Source organism: Canis lupus, chromosome 7, assembly GCF_003254725.2.
Source record: "Canis lupus dingo isolate Sandy chromosome 7, ASM325472v2, whole genome shotgun sequence".
In the NCBI taxonomy this organism is placed as follows: Eukaryota; Metazoa; Chordata; class Mammalia; order Carnivora; family Canidae; genus Canis; species Canis lupus.
In genome coordinates, this window is record NC_064249.1 from 32,116,694 (window position 1) to 32,135,231 (window position 18,538).

General features: G+C 34.5%; 1 protein-coding gene and 1 long non-coding RNA gene across 8 annotated transcripts in view; one reads left to right on the top strand and one right to left on the bottom strand.

Annotated features, from left to right (window-relative positions):
- The window catches only part of RGS7 (regulator of G protein signaling 7), a 581,011-nt gene that overhangs the window by 144,212 nt on the left and 418,261 nt on the right, over nt 1–18,538 (bottom strand). For all 7 annotated transcript variants that reach the window (XM_025430511.3, XM_025430510.3, XM_049112368.1 and 4 more), the window contains one exon: nt 9,044–9,094. In XM_025430511.3, coding sequence (XP_025286296.1) covers nt 9,044–9,094 — 51 coding nt within the window. The remainder of the gene's footprint in view (nt 1–9,043; nt 9,095–18,538) is intronic.
- Nucleotides 2,868–18,538, top strand: part of LOC112648714 (uncharacterized) — a 56,980-nt gene continuing 41,309 nt past the window's right edge. The window contains exon 1 of the long non-coding RNA XR_007411946.1: nt 2,868–2,996. This is a non-coding gene — a long non-coding RNA (uncharacterized LOC112648714). The remainder of the gene's footprint in view (nt 2,997–18,538) is intronic.

An 18,538-nucleotide genomic window follows, 5' to 3' on the forward strand; every position in this document is an offset into this window, starting at 1 on the left:
GGGAATATGAAGGCAGCCAGAAGCCCAAGCAGAAAATACTTCTATCAACAGGAAAATGGCCTCTTGTTGGCTTAAAACCATAGGAGACATATTGGGAGAAATTACTCCTATTCTGATAATGAAAACTTCTATTTTTGGACTTTATTAAGACTTTTCAGTATATACTTTGGGTTTTGAGTTTTAATTGTATAGAGGAACTGCATAGTCATATTAGTCAAACAATAAAAGCAATCTCTTATTCCATTATGAAGTATAGTACTTAAATGTAAATGTAAAACATACACATATAGATACATAATGAAGAAATCGGTACATTCAGATAATAAGTTAAATGAGACAGTTGGTCTTAACAGGTTGGGTGTGATTGAGTTTTAATTGTTGGTACTGATTATTTTGAATGGGAGACATCATGGAGCAAGCATCTGCAGACTTTTTCACTTTCTGCCTTGATAGAGTATTCCTAAGGGCCAATGGTCATCAAGTGAGAGGTTCCTGATGATATTAAATGTACAAGATGCCATTTTTTAAAAGGTGGATACTAATGGAATACAGGCAAAAAAGAATTACTGCTCTCTTGTGAGGAGAAACTAATAACACACTGAAATGAATACATAAAGGAAACCATGGCTCCTGCTCATCTCACATGAAAATAATTAGAATAGCATATAGTATTCCTTGTGTACATAACTATGAAGATTTGGCTGCAATAGCAGAGACATGGGCTGGGAGCAGGTGCTTAAAGATATGAGTATAAATTTAACTGTTATTTATAACAGAAAATGTACATTTGAAAGATGTATGCTTGGGTAATGTTTATTATCCTAAACTAGATCAAACTAATCAATCTTGTTAGAGGTGTATGTGATAGTTCTAATCTATGATTTCTTGCATGTTATCACCAGAATGTTAAATGATGCCTTAGAAACCCAGAATATATTCCTATAATAGTTCACTGGCATTAGAATAATAATAAAGAAATCACTTTCTTTCATATTAACATGATAGCTTGCAGAATGGACAATAAAATGTGTATTTTTAAAAGCTTTTTTTTTACATGAGGGTCTTGATTATTTGCAAGTGTTTTAAAAGCTCCTATCCTCCTGCCACCAAAGCAAGATTGTTGTTTGAAATAGTATGAAGAACATACAGAAAAGATTTTTTTAAAATTTTGACTCAATAGATACACATTGGATTATGTAGAAAACACCTCTAACAAAAGGTGTGCCCAGGATGTAGTATCTAAATATAACATCAAATCTATGAAAATCAATTACTTTATTCCAAAAAACACAATGTAAAGGACCATTTGGTCAGGTGGATCCATGCACCACTCATGGTTGTCAAACACTTAAGGAAAAGCAGAATCTAAGCCTAAAATAATTGTGCCAAAAGAAGACACAAAGGCAATGGATTGGGATACCAAGGTTCTATATCTTTGATACTGTTTTTGTGAAAAATCTAATCTGATTTTTTGTGTTTTTCTCAGTTGACTTTCCAATTGTGAAATGAGTATATCTTGCACGACTACTTCATGATATTGTTGTAGTAATCAAATAAAATAATATATTTAAAATGATTTGGAATAGCATGAAATACTTTTCAGGTACAAAACATTATCAAGAATGATGGAATAATTCTATACTTTCTCAATTCTGATACATACTCATATTCCTCAGACTGATTTCTCTGACTAGTCAACCAAAACCATGAGATATGAAGGCTGTTTGTAACAGAGTTTTATTATATTCATTAACAGAATTTTGGTCACTTTCTCTAGAAGACTGTGGAGGGTTAGGAGGTAGATGACAGACTCTAATGTTGAACATAATAGTTATGTTAATTAATTCAGTGACAATTAAGATACTCAATCCAGTTGAATGATGTGTAAACAAAACATCTGATTGATTTGTCTGAATCTCAATTTTCCAGATATTTTTACAGTAGATAATATCTCTAGAGGAAGAAATTTTGCAACTATTCAGCATTAAGTTTTTATTCTGGATAAATCTGTATTTATTCTTAATCTTATTCTTCTATCTGCACTTTAAACCATTTCTTTCACAGTGGGTGTAGTTTAGATAAAAGTTCATTTTAAATTTCTTTTTCTTCACTTTTCCCCACCTATTTAGGAGAACATAAACTGAATCATTGGTTACCATAAACTTAATATCACTTCAATGGATTCTCATTAGTAAAAATCAAGTGAGTATTGAGAACTGTTTGATCTTGGCACTTCAGTCAATGATTGGAGATATGTGTTCTCTGCCATTATGTTGTTTAGATTTGACTAAAGCAATAAGACTATCATGTGAAATAAAAGATAAAATTAAGCAACAAACTGAGTAGCAGCAAATGTAAATAATTCATGGTAAAGAAAAGCAATTGGGAGCTGAATAATGGAGAGAAGTGTTCACAGAATAGTTTGTGTTTGAAGGCTAGTATAAAAAATTGCATGCATTTTAAAGAATTCAATTTAACTAAATGTGTTTGCAAATGTCCAGAATTTTAAAAGAATCCAGCCTGTTTAAAAATAAAATCAAGATTCGGGCACACTTGAATGCTGACTCATTTAAGCTTCACAAAACACCATATTAAAAGCATTTTGCTGATGAAGAAAAAAGAGAGAGAGAAATTAACCAACTTGTCCAATGCCCATAGCCAGTAAGTAACCAAACCAAGATTCGAGCTCAAGTAGTTCTGCAAAGCTGATGACTCAACTTCAAATTTCAGGATGCCTATCAAGGAATACTGGAATATCAAGAAGCATAAGTGAACAGAGAGAAAGAGAAAGGTGGAACAAGCAGGGTAGCACTCAGAGAACACAGAGATACTTAATGTTCTTCAGTATCCAGGAGTCATAGTGAGGCTCATTTCAAATTCTAGCCCACATTAGACTGAGGATCTTAAAATACTCCCTACATTGGTCAGCATCACTTCAAAAGCTGGGCAAGAATGACTCTTCCAATGAGAGGCAGCAAGGATCACAAATGAGCAAGGTGATGTCAAGAAGTTATTAATGTCTGTCAGTCATTTTGTAAATGGTGCCAACCTTCACTGAAACCGTGTCTTTTCATAAATTATCTCAAAATATCATCCACAATTAATGACATGATATTAGACACAAAACATATTTACTAACAAATGATGAATAGGTTCTGGAGGATAAATTTTGCGCACCTAAGCTAAAAGCTAATAGTACATATCATAGAAAGGCAGATCTGAAAGGCAGAAGAAATTTAGATGTGCAAGATTTTTGCAGTAACTACCCAAATTTTCTCACATATTTCTGCACCTATGGTCTTGGATAGTCCTTCCCTACACTGGTTCTGGACTTGGCCATGGTACTTGCCTTGGCAGAGTGTTTGTGTTGTACGTGGAAATCTGAAAACCACTATAGTCAGAAACCAGTGCTAGTAGGCTGGAGTATGATAGAATGAGATGCACCTAACTGACAAATTATCAAATACCAATATATCCCCAAATCCTAGATCATCCACTCATCCACCTGGCTATAATCCAGAAGAAAACCCAACAGAAAAAAAATCAAGCAAACTCCCAGAAGAGATGACCAGTCAATCCACAGAATTATAAGCTAAATAAATAGTTGTTTATTTTAAGCCAAGAAGTTTACACAGCAAAAGCTACTTGATATGCTAGAACACCATTTCAAGCAATGGGAAAAACAAACAAAAGGTATACATCCTTGTTTTCCAAATAGAGACTTGGTAATCCAGAAGAATCATACTACAAGGACTGTGTGGTATTCAGGCAGAAAGAGTTTGGGCATCCTCCAAAAATCCTATGCCTCTAATGGTAGGAGAGCAGCAGAATATTCTTGTGCAACTGAGAGTAAAATAGAAAAATGCCATAGGGCCTTGGGAAGCACAGCACACTTTCCCACTTCACTTTTATCAGGTAGGCTTTAACTCTGAGGCTAGTGCAATTTATTCTGATTTGTATTTTCACATATATTCTGTGTTCTCAGTAGTAGAGTTGTAAGGTATTAACAAAATTATTAACTCTCTGCATTACAACATAAGCAAAGTTTGTAAATTAAATCATCATCATCAACAAGAAATCACATAAACAGACACCTGTATCCACATTAAAAATTTGGGAAGGGTGCCAAAACACATGCCCCCAAAGTCTAACAATATACTATATATTAGACCAGATTGCAAAACCCTCCTAAGAAAGCACCACAGTACTAAGTGGAGAAGACTGGAAGACTAATGAATCCTCCAAGTCTGCAGTGGGAAGGTCAGAACAGAAGAGAAGGAAACACACCATTTTGGATGCTGTTCATGGAGTCACTAAACAGTAGCTTCTCTCTACCATGTGAAGAGCACATAACATGGAAGTCTGGCATGACCCCAGTGTTCAGGTGACTGGCAACTGACAAAGCAGAATACAGAGTGAAAGTGTGGCCAATGAAAAGGGTTCATCACATCCAGAGACAGTATGGCACCGTGAAGACGTCCTGAGGCTGGGATCACTCCCAGTTCCACTCCTTCTCCACTATACTCAGTCTAACTAAAAACTAAAACTAACCTATTTATTAATGCAAATTAATATTACCATCACTGCAGCTTCTGCTGTAAAGAAGGGAAACTATGGCATTGAGTTGTCCAAGACAATCCATCCACTCTGTCAAAAGTCAAACATCTGTTGAGGAATCCTTTATGTTTGAGGAAAATAAATGGGAAAACAATTCATAAAACAAACTCACAGACATTTCTAAGACATAAAATGGCATGAAGTAAGCTTAACAACAGTCTCTTCTATGTTCAATTAAAACAGTAAAAGTGAATGACACTCATGTCATGAAAGAAGAGATGAAAGATGACTCACAAGACAAGAGGCTGTGACTATAAGGGGGCATGCCAAAGGCAGGTGGAAATACAGAACTAGACATAATGATGAAAACTTGAAATGTAATAGATTTATTCTCCATTAATAGCAATAAAGATCTGAATTGCCAGTGGAGGAAATAGAATGAACTCTATAATGTGCAAACTTAACAAGTTTACCTAGAGGGAGAAGGAAAGGAAAGAGCTAAGAAAAGAGAGAAAGAGAAGAAAATGATAAATGGGTGAAAGGTAGAATAAAACATATTAGTAAATGTTATTTCAAAAGAATAAACCAGAATAAATAAACAGGAAAGTGATTAAATATAATAAAATGATTAAATAAAATAAAAAATGAATATAATACCAACCATAAATGTTAATATTTTCTGAGCAATTATTGTGCAATAAGTATAGTAATAAATTCCTGGTTACTTTCTTTTTTAGTAGTAACTGCTTTATATACATTAATTCTTTAATTTTCAGGAAGGCACTAAGTAGTAGACATCATTATTGTATGCATATTAGGCATGAAGAAATGAAATCTAAATAATATATCAGGAAAATTGGTTTTCAACTTAAGTAAACATGAATCAACAGACTTAACTGATTTAGCAGATCATACAAATACACCAACAAATAAACAAACCCCTAGCAGTTGTGTACTTATGTTTTGAATTTCAAAGATAGGGAAGACATCACAGAGATCTAGGCAGGGGAAAACACACACATACATATGCATATATATATGAAAAATTGTATATATATTTCACATATATATGAAAAATCAGTTTTCAGATTTTACCATAGTGAATGAATGAGAACAATGAAATAATATCCACAGAGTTTTAAAGAAAAAAGCTTATCTCACCTACATTATATTTAGCTAAGTTGTCAACATACACACAGGCAACAAAAGTTAATGTCAGATACACAGGGATTCAGGAATTGAACAAATACATATAATCCTGAGAAACTGCTGGAAGAAGCTTTACAATAAATTAGTTTAAATACTAACAAAAATAACATTTAGTAAAGTAGTGATATAGAAAATTAGCGTACATAAATTAAAATTTTTCATATGTACAAATAACTGGTTAGTAGATACAAGTGAAGAGAAAAACTTGCATATAATAGTAACATAAAATAACTAGGAACATGCTTAATATGAAACATGCAAAATCCCTATGAGGAAACTTAGAAACTCTCCTGAAAGAACTCACAAAGCAAACTTGAACAATCGAAGTCTGTAACTGGTCTGGGGAAGACAGAAGGAGCAGGTTTGAGGGGATAAATCAGGGTTCTACCTTGGTCATGTTGAGACTAGCCCCCAAGAGAGGCCACATACGCATCAAATAGACCAGTATGGAACAGCATGGAGAGGTCAGCATGAAAGCTATGAACCTGTGAGTCCCCCACATATGCCACTGAGCAAAAGTGTGTATATGGAGAAAAGAAAGGCACCTAGGACAGAAACTTGGACATTCCAACATTCCATAGATTATCTAGGAGTGCAGACTGTCACAGAAGGCTATGTGGGCAGTGACAAGGAACAAAAGCCATGAGTGTGACACCCTAGAAGCCAAAGACAATCACATCAATCAGGGAGGGAATTTCTTCTTATATTCCCAGTGCCTAGCCTATAGTAAGAATTCAGAAAATATGTGTTAAATGGATAAAAGTATGAATAGATCAATGAAGAAATAAATTTCTTCTAGAAAATCTATTAATCATGAAAATAGACCCAAGATGTAAATGAAAACAAAACTTTTAGATGAATCCTGCATGTGTATTACATGGATATGTGGATATATGTGTGTATAAATGTCAAAATAATCCTAAATTCTAATTAAAGGTCTAAATATAGCTTTATTTAAAAAGAATAATACAATAAAGCCAGCTTGTCTAATAGTATCAAAATCTCTAGTAAAATATACAACCAAACGTGCACTGAATTACAATAGAAATGGAAAGGTATTAAATATTCAATAACAAAATATTGAACACTAAATGTACAAATAATGTGGATTTACTGGTCTTATGAAGACCCTGAACACCATGCAACCTTCTCCCCCTGTCCCCAGATGGGCCACAGAACCTGTTCCTACACTCAGACATTGATGTCTTCCAACTTGTCACAAAATCCTCTTTCAACAAATGACTGACATCTGGAAGTTCCAATGACCCCTAGAGGTCTTCAAACAACTACTTGACAGCCAGATACAAACCTGGCATGATGCATAATTTATTTTTAAATTTTTAGAAAATTTATAGGGTTAAAATTAAACCTGTTACTATAATAACTATTTAGTCTCTCTTTAATGAGCAGTTACAAAATGCTATGATTAATTTCATATATGCAGCTATTAGAGTAACTTTAATTATGTCAGTTATGTCCTTGGCCATATTTCATGAAAATTATGCTGCCAGATTGATACATCTCTGTGTGTAAATCTGTTATAACTTCAGAACAGTCACCAATGCTTCCTGCTCTTCTTAAAATCTAGTGTTTTACTTCGTAGAAGCTGAATTAGTTCATTCAAACTAACCAACCAACCAACCAAACAACCAACAACAACTAGTTTTTTGGCCAGTCATAAATATGAACCAAAGAACATGTATGATACTTCCTGGATATGATTGATTTTAACTTTCCATATAGCTTCTAACGAAGATTTACAACTTCCTTAAACTGCGGAGCAAGCAAATAAAATCAGTTTTTCATACACGTTATAGCTAAAGTGTTATCTGGTGTAAATTATGAACAATGACTATCTCTTATAAGCTGTTTCTTACAATCACATATCTCCCCTGCTTTTTAGACTAAAAAGGACTAAAGGATTAAAGTACATTTTTTGGTCTTAACTCACAAGAAATACTCTTGAATCCACTTCACCCTTTGAGCAACAGCATTTTTTTTTTTTGTAAATTCATAGTTCCCTGATTGTCCATGACTATGTCAATCTGTTTTTTAGCACTGGGGGATTTTGTCTGGTGTTACAGTTTGTAAAGTCAGCCTGAGTTGAGACCAAAAGGTAAACTTGTTAAGACTGTGACTACTTGTCCCAGGAATCATCTCTTTTTTTACTTAGTAACAATATGATGCTGACAATAGGTGCTTCATCTTTACTTGTTTTCATCCTTTTTAACCTGCTAGGATAAGTATTCTAAAAGCTCATGTAGCAGATGAGCAGGGGGTGTGCACAGGCATTTATGATAGAATTACATCTACATTTTCCGATAACATGGCTTTATAAAGTTAGCTCTGAATGAGGAAAATTAGAAACTTTGCCTTTCAATATACTGTTATTTCTAAACCATTCTAAGGTGGTAACCAACAGAGGCAAGAACAAAAATCATGCTGAATTCTTTTCTAATTGACTTGACAGTTTGCTGTGTGGTTGGTGTATTGCCATCGATCCCTACTATGTATGTCATTCTCAGTCACTTGTAATATCAATTTTAATAAGCTTTTCGTTTGTTTTCTTTGCATCTTCTCTAAACAAAATACATGTTATATTCACTTCAGGGATGTAAACTTTTTGCTGCATATGAAAGCTCTTATGTGACATTTTAAAAAAAGTCATTAAATGTCCTTCACATGTAGGAATTTGTTCTAGGCAATGTACAACATTGGCTGGCAGCAACTGTTCCCAAACTCTGGAAATTAGCTAATGCTACACAGCAGACGTAACATCCACCACAGTGAATGGCTCCATGACGTTAATAAGATCATTAAAAAATCATGTAGTCATGATCAAAAAAACAAAAATTACAAATAACATCGTTTTCAAACCTCATGCGAAAACAGAGTTAGGGAAAAATGATAAATTAATGAAATTTACCTTTATGTGTTTTATGAAGGGAAATTTCATTACTTCATAATCATTTGTTATATATTATATCTATAATTATTTATGAACACATGTATAATTTACCCATTCTATAATAATCAATTACCTGAATCAAATTTTATGAAATGGAACATTAAATATGTGAAAAATTGTTAAAATATACTAACTAGATTTTAGTTAAATATATTTTGACTACCATAAAATTTGTATAAATACTAAAAGCATAGTTTAAATAGTAATTATCTTTTAGATTTGCTTGCTTGCCATATTAGCCCTAAGAGAAACATATTTCTTAAAACCACAAAGTAAATAATTCTATCAATGGGAAAATGATTGATTTACCTGGATCTTCTATAGTTAAGTTCTTTATTAACCACTGAACAATGTCTGACCCTAGAAAAAGAAAAAAGAAAAACACAAATATTTGTGTTATACATTTGTATACACATGTTAACTTTAAGAACTCTCAACTTTTGGCGTTCATATTAGCAGGAATGTTTTTTTATGTTTTTGCACATATCTTTTTTATTATTATAGTTGACACACAATGTTACATTAGTTTCAGGCATACAACATAGTGACTCAACAAGTCTACATGTCATGGTGTGCTCACCACAGTGTAGCTACCATCTGTTACCATACAAAACCATTACAATGTCATTGACTATATTCCCAATGCTATGCCTTTCATCCCCATGACTTATTGTGTAACTGGAAGTCTATATCTCCCACTCCCCTTCCCCAATTTTGCCATTCCCCCCTTCCGTCTCCCTTATGGCAACCCCAGTTTGTTCTATGTATTTCTCTGAGCCTGTTTCTGCTTTGTTTTGTTTTTAAGATTCCACATATTAGTGAAATCATATGGCATTTCTCTTCCTTTGTCTGACTTATGTCACTTAATGTAATACCTCCATGGAGGTCCATTCATGTTGTTGAAAATGGCAAGATTAGCCCAGGTGAAAACTAGTAAATTATTGAATATTAAATATTTAAACACAAAGGTTCAATATACCTGTAGTGAATAAAATTATTCATTAATTTGTTCATTGAATAAATTCTTATTGAGTGATCACTATGTCTGAAGCACAATTCTTAGGATGTCATAACCAATATTTTGTAAGATGGTCTTTTCATCTTCTCTTATGCCAAGCCAGACTTGTTATTAGCTTTTGAACACTCCTATGTGTTTCAAGTCTCCACGCCTTTATAGTACTATTCTCTTTGACTGAAATGTCTTATCACTATTTTCAAGACACTCAAGATTCATTTACACAATAGAATTTTTCTTGACCCTCACTTTTGTCTGCTGAGTTTACAACAACCTCCATTGAATCCCACCAGTCTCAGGGCATCTGGGTGGCTCAGTGGTTGAGCGTCTGCCTTTGGCTCAGACGCTTTGGCCCAGGGTCCTGGGATCGAGTCCCGCATCAGGCTCCCTATAGGGAGCCTACTTCTACCTCTGTCTATGTCTCTACCTCTCTCTATGTGTCTCTCATGAATAAATAAATAAATAAAATCTTAAAAAAAACACACTGGTCTCTGTGTAGTCTTGTATTGTAGTGCAGATCACACAATAGTGCCACTGTTTATTTGAATAAAGCCACCTAGTAAGTACCTTGAAGTGGGGAAGGATATTCATCTTTCCATATTTGGATTGAAGCAAGTGTTGGATAATGTGTGATGAATAAAAAACATGAGTAAATATAGGTTTTCATTTCATACAGAATAAAATGAGGGTCTGCAGAAAATGTAATGTTTGAGCTAGATTTTGATATATGAAAAAGACAAAACTTAGTTCCTGAAGGCCTATGTCCAAGTTAAAAGGGGGGCAATAGTCAATAAGAACTATTTATAGCATTCTTTCTATATAACAAATGCCGAGAATAATAGGAACTTGACACTAATAAATGTATTCACAGTGTATTCAGCAGATCTTGAACTCCAGGTGAAAGAATTTAAATTTTTTTCTGTAAGTCAGGCAGAGAAAGGGAGACATGGTATGTCTGCTGTTTTATTTTAAACAGAAGAATGACCTTATCAAAACAAGTTAAAGGAATTTGATAGGCAATACATGTGGAGTGCCTTTGGCCAGTCAAATAGAAAGCAGGGCAGCCAACATTTCTACTAGTTGAGATCCCATTTTGAAAGGAAAAGTACTGAACTAGTTCAGTGTACAAGTGAATTAAAGTAAAATTAGAAGCTTGCTTCAGGACTTTGTGACAAATTAGGTATGTGGGTGGCCAGTGGGAGAACAGTAAGATAACTCAAGGTTTCCAACATAGGAGCATCATGGATGAAAAGAATGGTGGAATTATGAGCAGAAATGGGAGATTCAGGAAGAGGACTTGATTTACCTGAAATATTCATTTCTATTTACATTTGGTTTTCAGTATCATTCATTTCTAGATAAAATAGCATAAAATATGTATGAAAATAGTTTTGTATACATAGTAAACTGCATTAGGGTTGCATGGATGAAATTTTGTGTGACCTGAGATTCCACTTCTACCTCTCTTGGAGACTGGCTTCCATTGCACCTGAGATGTAGCATATGACTGACGTTAACAAAGTCTAAATAATTCTCACTGCTTGATGCAAAATAGTGCAAATCTTCAGAATAAACCTAGGGTTACCTGGCTGGCTCAGTCAGTAGAGCATGCATCTCTTGATCTCAGGGTAATGAGTTTGAGCCTTATGTTGGATGAAAGGATTACTTAAAAAAATCTTTAAAAATTAAAATTAAAATTAAATAAACTTTTTATCAAACTTGACAACAATATCCTAAAAGTTATGAAAACGTTCATACCCAACATTGGTTTCCATATGTATGCATTTTTAACATGACTTCATGTGTTGAATCTAACTTGTATTCCCTTATAGTTGTTACTTTTACAACTGCCATTGATTTCAATACATATAAGAAGATGAATTCACCTATATCCTAAAGTAGCTCTGAGGGAAGGAAGGAAGGGAAACCACTCACAAGAATGCAAGTATTTCAAAATGTCATGTTCAGCCTTATAACCTAACTTATCTTGAGGAATGGTCATCCTTTTAAAAAAAGAGAAGGGGGACTCAGTTTTTCAAATACGTATGTATGTATTGACACTTGACCAATGAAGAATTCCAGGTACCCAAATCTTATGCACTAATTCCAGGTACCTTGCTCATTTTCCACATTTGAGCATCGACTTGGAGAACATATGTGAGCAGCCATTGGAAATTTTCCATCATTTTGAAGACAGCCAAACATTGGTTCCAAGACTATAATTTTCTCTTAGTGTGAAAAATGATTTAAAAATGCTTTTGGAGAAATTTTTTTTAAGTTTTCTTCTTTTATTTCTGAACAGAAAGAAATACAAAGAAGCCTAATTTGAAACCACATTTAACTCAGAAAATAGAAACTTTTTTTCTAGTCTAGATTTGAGTATATCTGTTATGGTCATATTCTCAGTTCAGTTCTGAAAAAGGATGATTGGACTACTTGTCAGTATCACTTAGCAAATGCTATTACAATGGTTTTATTGTTGTGTGGTCACTTCAGTATATTTATGGTTTTAAGTTAAAACATTATAATTTACTTTATTGTTAAATGTATACCCAAATCTACCATATTTACCTATTCTGCATGTATGACAACAAGACCTTAACTCCCAGAGAAAGGTAGAGACAGAGAGAAAAATTTCAGCATCTTGATGGAACCAGAAAACTGAAATAAAAATGTGCATCATAGTCACATTGAGAACTACAATTTAAATTTAAAAGGGTGCATTACAGCCAAGAGGAGTGTAGGAAAGAATGGCACATTTCAAAGCAATGTCTTAACCTTTGCTTAATGAATAAATTAATATACTTGTGTAAATGTACACATCCAGAGTATTTTAGACTTCCATCCATCTTTATTCTCAGGGCCTCACAATAAAATGCAGATTTTTTTGTTTTCTTTTTTGCTTTTTGGTACTTTTTTCCTTTCTTTAAAAAAATAGCAAAAGAGCTCTTGAATAGCTACAATGTGAAACTTGTTGAGAAATGCAATAGTATCTTAAAGCCCAAGAAATTAAAAAAAAAAAAAAAACCTCCTCTATGACTATAGCTACTGGGAACTTGAGCCCAGAGCAGAGTCTATATTCTGGCTTTGAATTCTTAGAAGCTACTCTTGTAACTCTCACAGTTACAAAATTATGTGTTCCCTCTACTTGGAAGAAGTAAAGGTTTTATTATTGTGTAATTCCAGTTTTCTATGATTTGAAAAATGAAAACAATCAAAACAAACAAGACAGTGCCTCATACACTGCTTATAGTTGCCCACATGCTGTATTGTTTTTCACTTCCATGACTTTGTTGATGATATCCTAACCCCATTTTTTTTTCTTCATCCAATTCCAACTCAGTCCATATAATTCAGGTCACACACACTGATGACTCCAGTAAGCCTTCTCTACCCACCCCACCTGCAAGGGAGTGTTATTCATCTTTGGATCCCAAACACCCAGACCAGTGCCTGATATGTAAAAGTTGATCAGTAAATGTTAAAAGAATGGATGATTGACAGCAAGCTTCCCTCTCCAGATCATTCTCTAAAAAAATGTACAAAAGGATGGCATCCATCATACAAAGAATATTTGGCCAGCATATAATTTTCAGCTGCCATAATCACCTTTTGCAGTGATAAAGTTCCCATTTCAATGCTATCACTTTACCTCCACCCATAATTTAAGCAAATCAGTGAAAGACATCAGTATTATTTCCTCACCCATGCTATGGACCTGAGTGGAAAGGGGCTTCCCCAACTCTGCTGTACTGCAGAATGACAAGGCCTGAACCAGGTCCTGTCCTGTGCCTGTATTGCTTCCATTACAGCCACATTGCCTCTACTGATTAGAGCACATCCTCAGCTACAACTGTCATCTATAGCCATCCATATCCTAAACCTGAATTGGAGGGTCACAAAAAGGAAAATATTATGAAACTTTTGTACATATGATATATGAGGATTTTGTAAGCAAACAAAATGTTATACTTTTGATTTGTATCCTTTGCAAAAATAATCTCTTTTTGTAAGGTCTACTAAAGCCATTAACAAAAACTTTAGCTCTTAATCGGTGGAAGAGGCCCAAATATTCCTGAGGCAAAGACATTGACCTTTTTAATATTTCTCTTTTAGGAAAATAAATAGGCTGTTTGCTTAGGGTAAAGCTCCTGGGTTGTTTTTCAAGTAGATATTTAATTAAGATCATGACAATTTATCTGTTTTTTTTAAAACTTTTGTTGTGTTAGTTCCATAAGCCATAAAAAGATTTCTTCAGACACAAAGTAAAGATTTTGTGCCTCTTCAAAGCCTAAGAAGCTTTAAAGAAAGGCAACAGAAATAGCAAAGCAGCAAAGATGATAATAATCAGAGGATACAAGAATATTGAGATGATTCTAAGGACTGTTTCCCTCCCTCTCACAAAATTCAAGATAATTATTGACCAGTCAGAGAAGCTTTTTTCCAAATTGTGTTCTGAGCAACACAACTTTTCTTGTGTATGAGATGATATGAATACATCTGGGAATGCTATTGAATTAGGCAAAGGAAGGGAAAAGTGGTTCCTTGATGTTGTCTTTATTGTGATAAAGAACATTGTGAAAAATCAAGAGAAAGGTGAGTTTGCAATGTTTCCTCAGAATGGAGATATAGGATCCCTTTAAAGAACATTTTTAAAATGTTATTGCATTTTTCTGGTTTTACAGTTCTTTAGACTCACAAAAAATAAGTAACAAAAGTGTAAAATGTTCAAATACAACTATGAATTCTGAGTTAGCTAATACATTGGAACTCACCAACAGTAAATTAAACTATTGGGTGACTGATTAATTGATTAATCAGTTCTATATGCTAGCTGCTAGGCATAAAGAAGAGATTCAAAGACCATTCTTGTTCTGAATACATAATCTCTTTAAAACTGGACATAAGCCATGTCTAATTGTCTAATTGTGTCTGTGAGGGTCATAGGGGATGAAGAAAATATGTTGATTGATAAAAAAAATTTCCTTTAGTGCATTCTATAGCTGCAATAGGAAATAAGAGTAAACTAAAATCTATTGAGCTTTTGTTGCAGAATATGATATTTCACATAAACTCCCATTAAAACCTCTCCTTTAGCTTTTAATAGTAACTTCTCAGAAATACAACAAATGAAAACGTCCAGAATCAAAATAAGAATGAATCATCCAAAATGTATATTTAGGGATCCCTGGGTGGCGCAGCGGTTTGGCGCCTGCCTTTGGCCCAGGGCGCGATCCTGGAGACTCGGGATCGAATCCCACGTCGGGCTCCCGGTGCATGGAGCCTGCTTCTCCCTCTGCCTATGTCTCTGCCTCTCTCTCTCTCTCTGTGACTATCATAAATAAATAAATAAAAAATTAAAAAAAATAAAAAAATAAAAAAAATAAAAATAAAACAAAATGTATATTTAAATATGCCTCTCTCCTAATGAAAAGTTTGCAATGATCTTCTCATTGGTGCCTGGGTACAGTCTGACAACTTGCATGGCATACGAGATCCTTTCACGGCTTACCTTTTATACCTCTCAGCCTCAGATCCCACCCTTCCCTCTCCCAGATTTTACAACTTAAAACAGGAGCATCAACTTGATCTTCCTTAACCATACACAGCATGATGTTTTATACTCTTTGCTTTTACAGACAGTGTACATTCTGTCTGGAATAACCTCCTCCATTTAAGACACAGCCCAAGTAACCCTTTCTCCTGGAAGTTGTCTTGGTTATTATGTCCCTCACCTTCTGTTGCACCTATTCCTCCCCTAGGATTTCACAGCACCATGTCCATTCTAGTGTTACAACTTACCACGTTGGACAGATAGTACCTATACACGTATCACTAGATTATAAAATCCTCAAGGACCTAAGTACAGTACCTGGTAGAGTCTCAAGAACTACAAGTAACAATTTGAATTGATTTTCTCAAAGACCAAACTTAGAATATAGTGTTCCTTCGCACTTCAGAATATTGTATTTTGAGCTAGTTATTGGGATTTTTTAGCTGCTGTTACTACCCAAACAAGCTTTAAGTTTTCAATACTATAAAATTAAGAATCATTTGATATCTTTGGATTAAGAATGTCATGTAAAATAATCAGATACTTCTAATAAATGTTAAATAAAATTAAAAATGTAAATTTTGAACAGTACCTTTAAAACTAGAAAGTCTCCATTTTGAAAAATAAGAATAATACTATATAAATAAATAGGTGTGTCCTGTAGAGACGATATTTATATTTAAGCACTGCTATTTTGCCACATTTGGTGAATAAAGTCAATATATTCAGAGTTGAAAAGGAATTACAGGGAGCCCACAAGTACATTTTGGCAATTTTACTTTTCAATTAAACTTTGTTTTGTTTTTATTGAAGTTCGATTTGCCAACATACAGTTTAACACCCAGTGCTCATCCCATCGAGTGCCCTCCTCAGTTCCTGTCACCCAGTTACCCCAACCTCCTGCCCACCTCACCTTCCACAACCCTTTGTTATAGTTAGGAGTCTCTCATGGTTAGTCTCCCTCTCTAATTTTTCCCACTCAGTTCCCCTCCTTTCCATTATAATCCTTTTCACTATTACTTATATTTCTCATATGAGCGAAACCATATGATGATTGCCCTTCTCCAATTGACTTATTTCACTCAGCATAATATCCTTCAGTTCCATCCACGTCAAAGCAAATGGTGAGTATTCGTTGTTTCTGATGGCTGAGTAATATTCCATTGTATATATATACCATATCTTCTTTATGCATTCATTTGTCGAAGGACATTGTGGCTCCTTCCACAGTTTGGCTATTGTGGACATTGCTACTATTAACATTGGGGTGCAGGTGTCCTGTCATTTCACTACATCTGTATCTTTGGGGTAAATACTTAGTAGTGCAATTGCTGGGTCATAGGTAGCTCTATTTTTAACTTTTTGAGGAACCTCTACACTGTTTTCCAGAGTGGCTGTACCACTTTGCATTCCCACCAACAGTGCAAGAGGGTTCCCCTTTCTCCACATCCTCTCCAACATTTATTGTTTCCAGTCTTGTTAATTTTTGCCATTCTCACTGGTGTGATGTGGTATCTCATTGTGGTTTTGATTTGTACTTCCCTGATGGCAAGTGATGTGGAACATTTTCTCAAGTGCTTGTTAGCCATGTGTATGTCTTCTTCAGTGAAATTTCTGTTAATGTTTACTGCCTATTTCATGATTGGATTTTTTGTTTATTGGGTGTTGAGTTTAAAAAGTTCTTTATAGATCTTGGATACTAGCCCTTTATCTGATATGTCATTTGCAAATATCTTCACCCATTTTGCAGGTTGTCTTTTAGTTTTGTTGACTGTTTCTTTTGCTGTGCAGAAGCTTTTTATTCTGATTAAGTCCCAATAGTTCACTTTTGCTTTGGTTTCCTTGACCTTTATAGATGTATCTTGCAAGAAGTTACTGTGGCCAAGTTCAAAAAGGTTATTGCCTGTGTTCTTCTCTAGGATTTTAATGGATTCTTGTCTCACATTTAGATCTTTCATCCATTTTGAGTTTATCTTTGTGTATGGTGTTAAGAGAATGGTCCAGTTTCATTCTTCTGCACATGGGTGTCCAATTTTCCCAGCACCATTTATTGAATAGACTGTCCTATTTCCAGAGGATATTCTTTCTGGCTTTGTCGAATATTAGTTGACCATAGAGTTGAGTGCCCATTTCTGGATTCTCTATTTTGTTCTCTTGATCTATGTGTCTGTTTTTGTGCCAGTACCATACTGACTTGATGATCACAGTTTTGTAATACAGCTTGAAATCTGGTATTGTGATGCCCCTGCATTGGTTTTCTTTTTCAATATTCCTCTGGCTATTCAGGGTCTTTTCGGATTCCACATAAATCTTAAGGTTATCTGTTCCAACTCTGTGAAGAATGTCCATGGTATTTTGATAGGGATTGCATTAAATGTGTAAATTGCCCATAGACATTTTCACAATATTTATTCTTCCAATCCATGAGTGTGGAATGTTTTTCCATCTCTTTGTGTCTTTCTCAATTTCTTTCAGAAGTGTTCTGTAGTGTTTAAGGTATAGATTCTTTACCTTTTTTGGTTACGTTTACTCCTAAATATCTTATGCTTTGGAGTGCAATTGTGAATGGATTGATTCCTTAATATCTCTTTATTCAGTCTCATTGTTAGTGTATAGAAATGCCACTGATTTCTGTGCAGAGAAATCAGTGGCATTGGTTTTGTATCCTGCCATATTTCTGAATTGCTGTATGAGTTCTAGCAATCTTGGGATGGAGTCTTTAGGGTCTTCTATATATGGTATCATGTCATCTGTGAAGAGGGAGAGTTTGACTTCTTTGCCAATTTGAATGCCTTTTATTTCTTTTCGTTGTCTGATTGCTGAGGCTAGGACTTCTATTACTATGTTGAATAACTGTGGTGAGAGTGGACATCTCTGTCGTGTTCCTGATCTTAGTGGAAAGGCTCTCAGTTTTTCTCCATTGAGAATGATATTCACTGTGGGCTTTTCATAAATGGCTTTTAAGATATTGAGCAATGTTCCCTCTATCCCTATACTTTGAAGAGTTTTAATCAGGAATGGATGCTGTATTGTCAAATGCTTTCTCTGCATTGATTGAGAGGATCATATGGTTCTTATTTTTTCTCTTGTTGATGTGATCTATCACATTGATTGTTTTATGTTTTATCCCCTTGCATTCCAGGGATAATCTCACTTGGTTATGGTGAATAATCTTAATGTACTGTTGGATCTTATCAGCTAGTATCTTGGTAAGAATTTTTGCATCTGTGTTCAT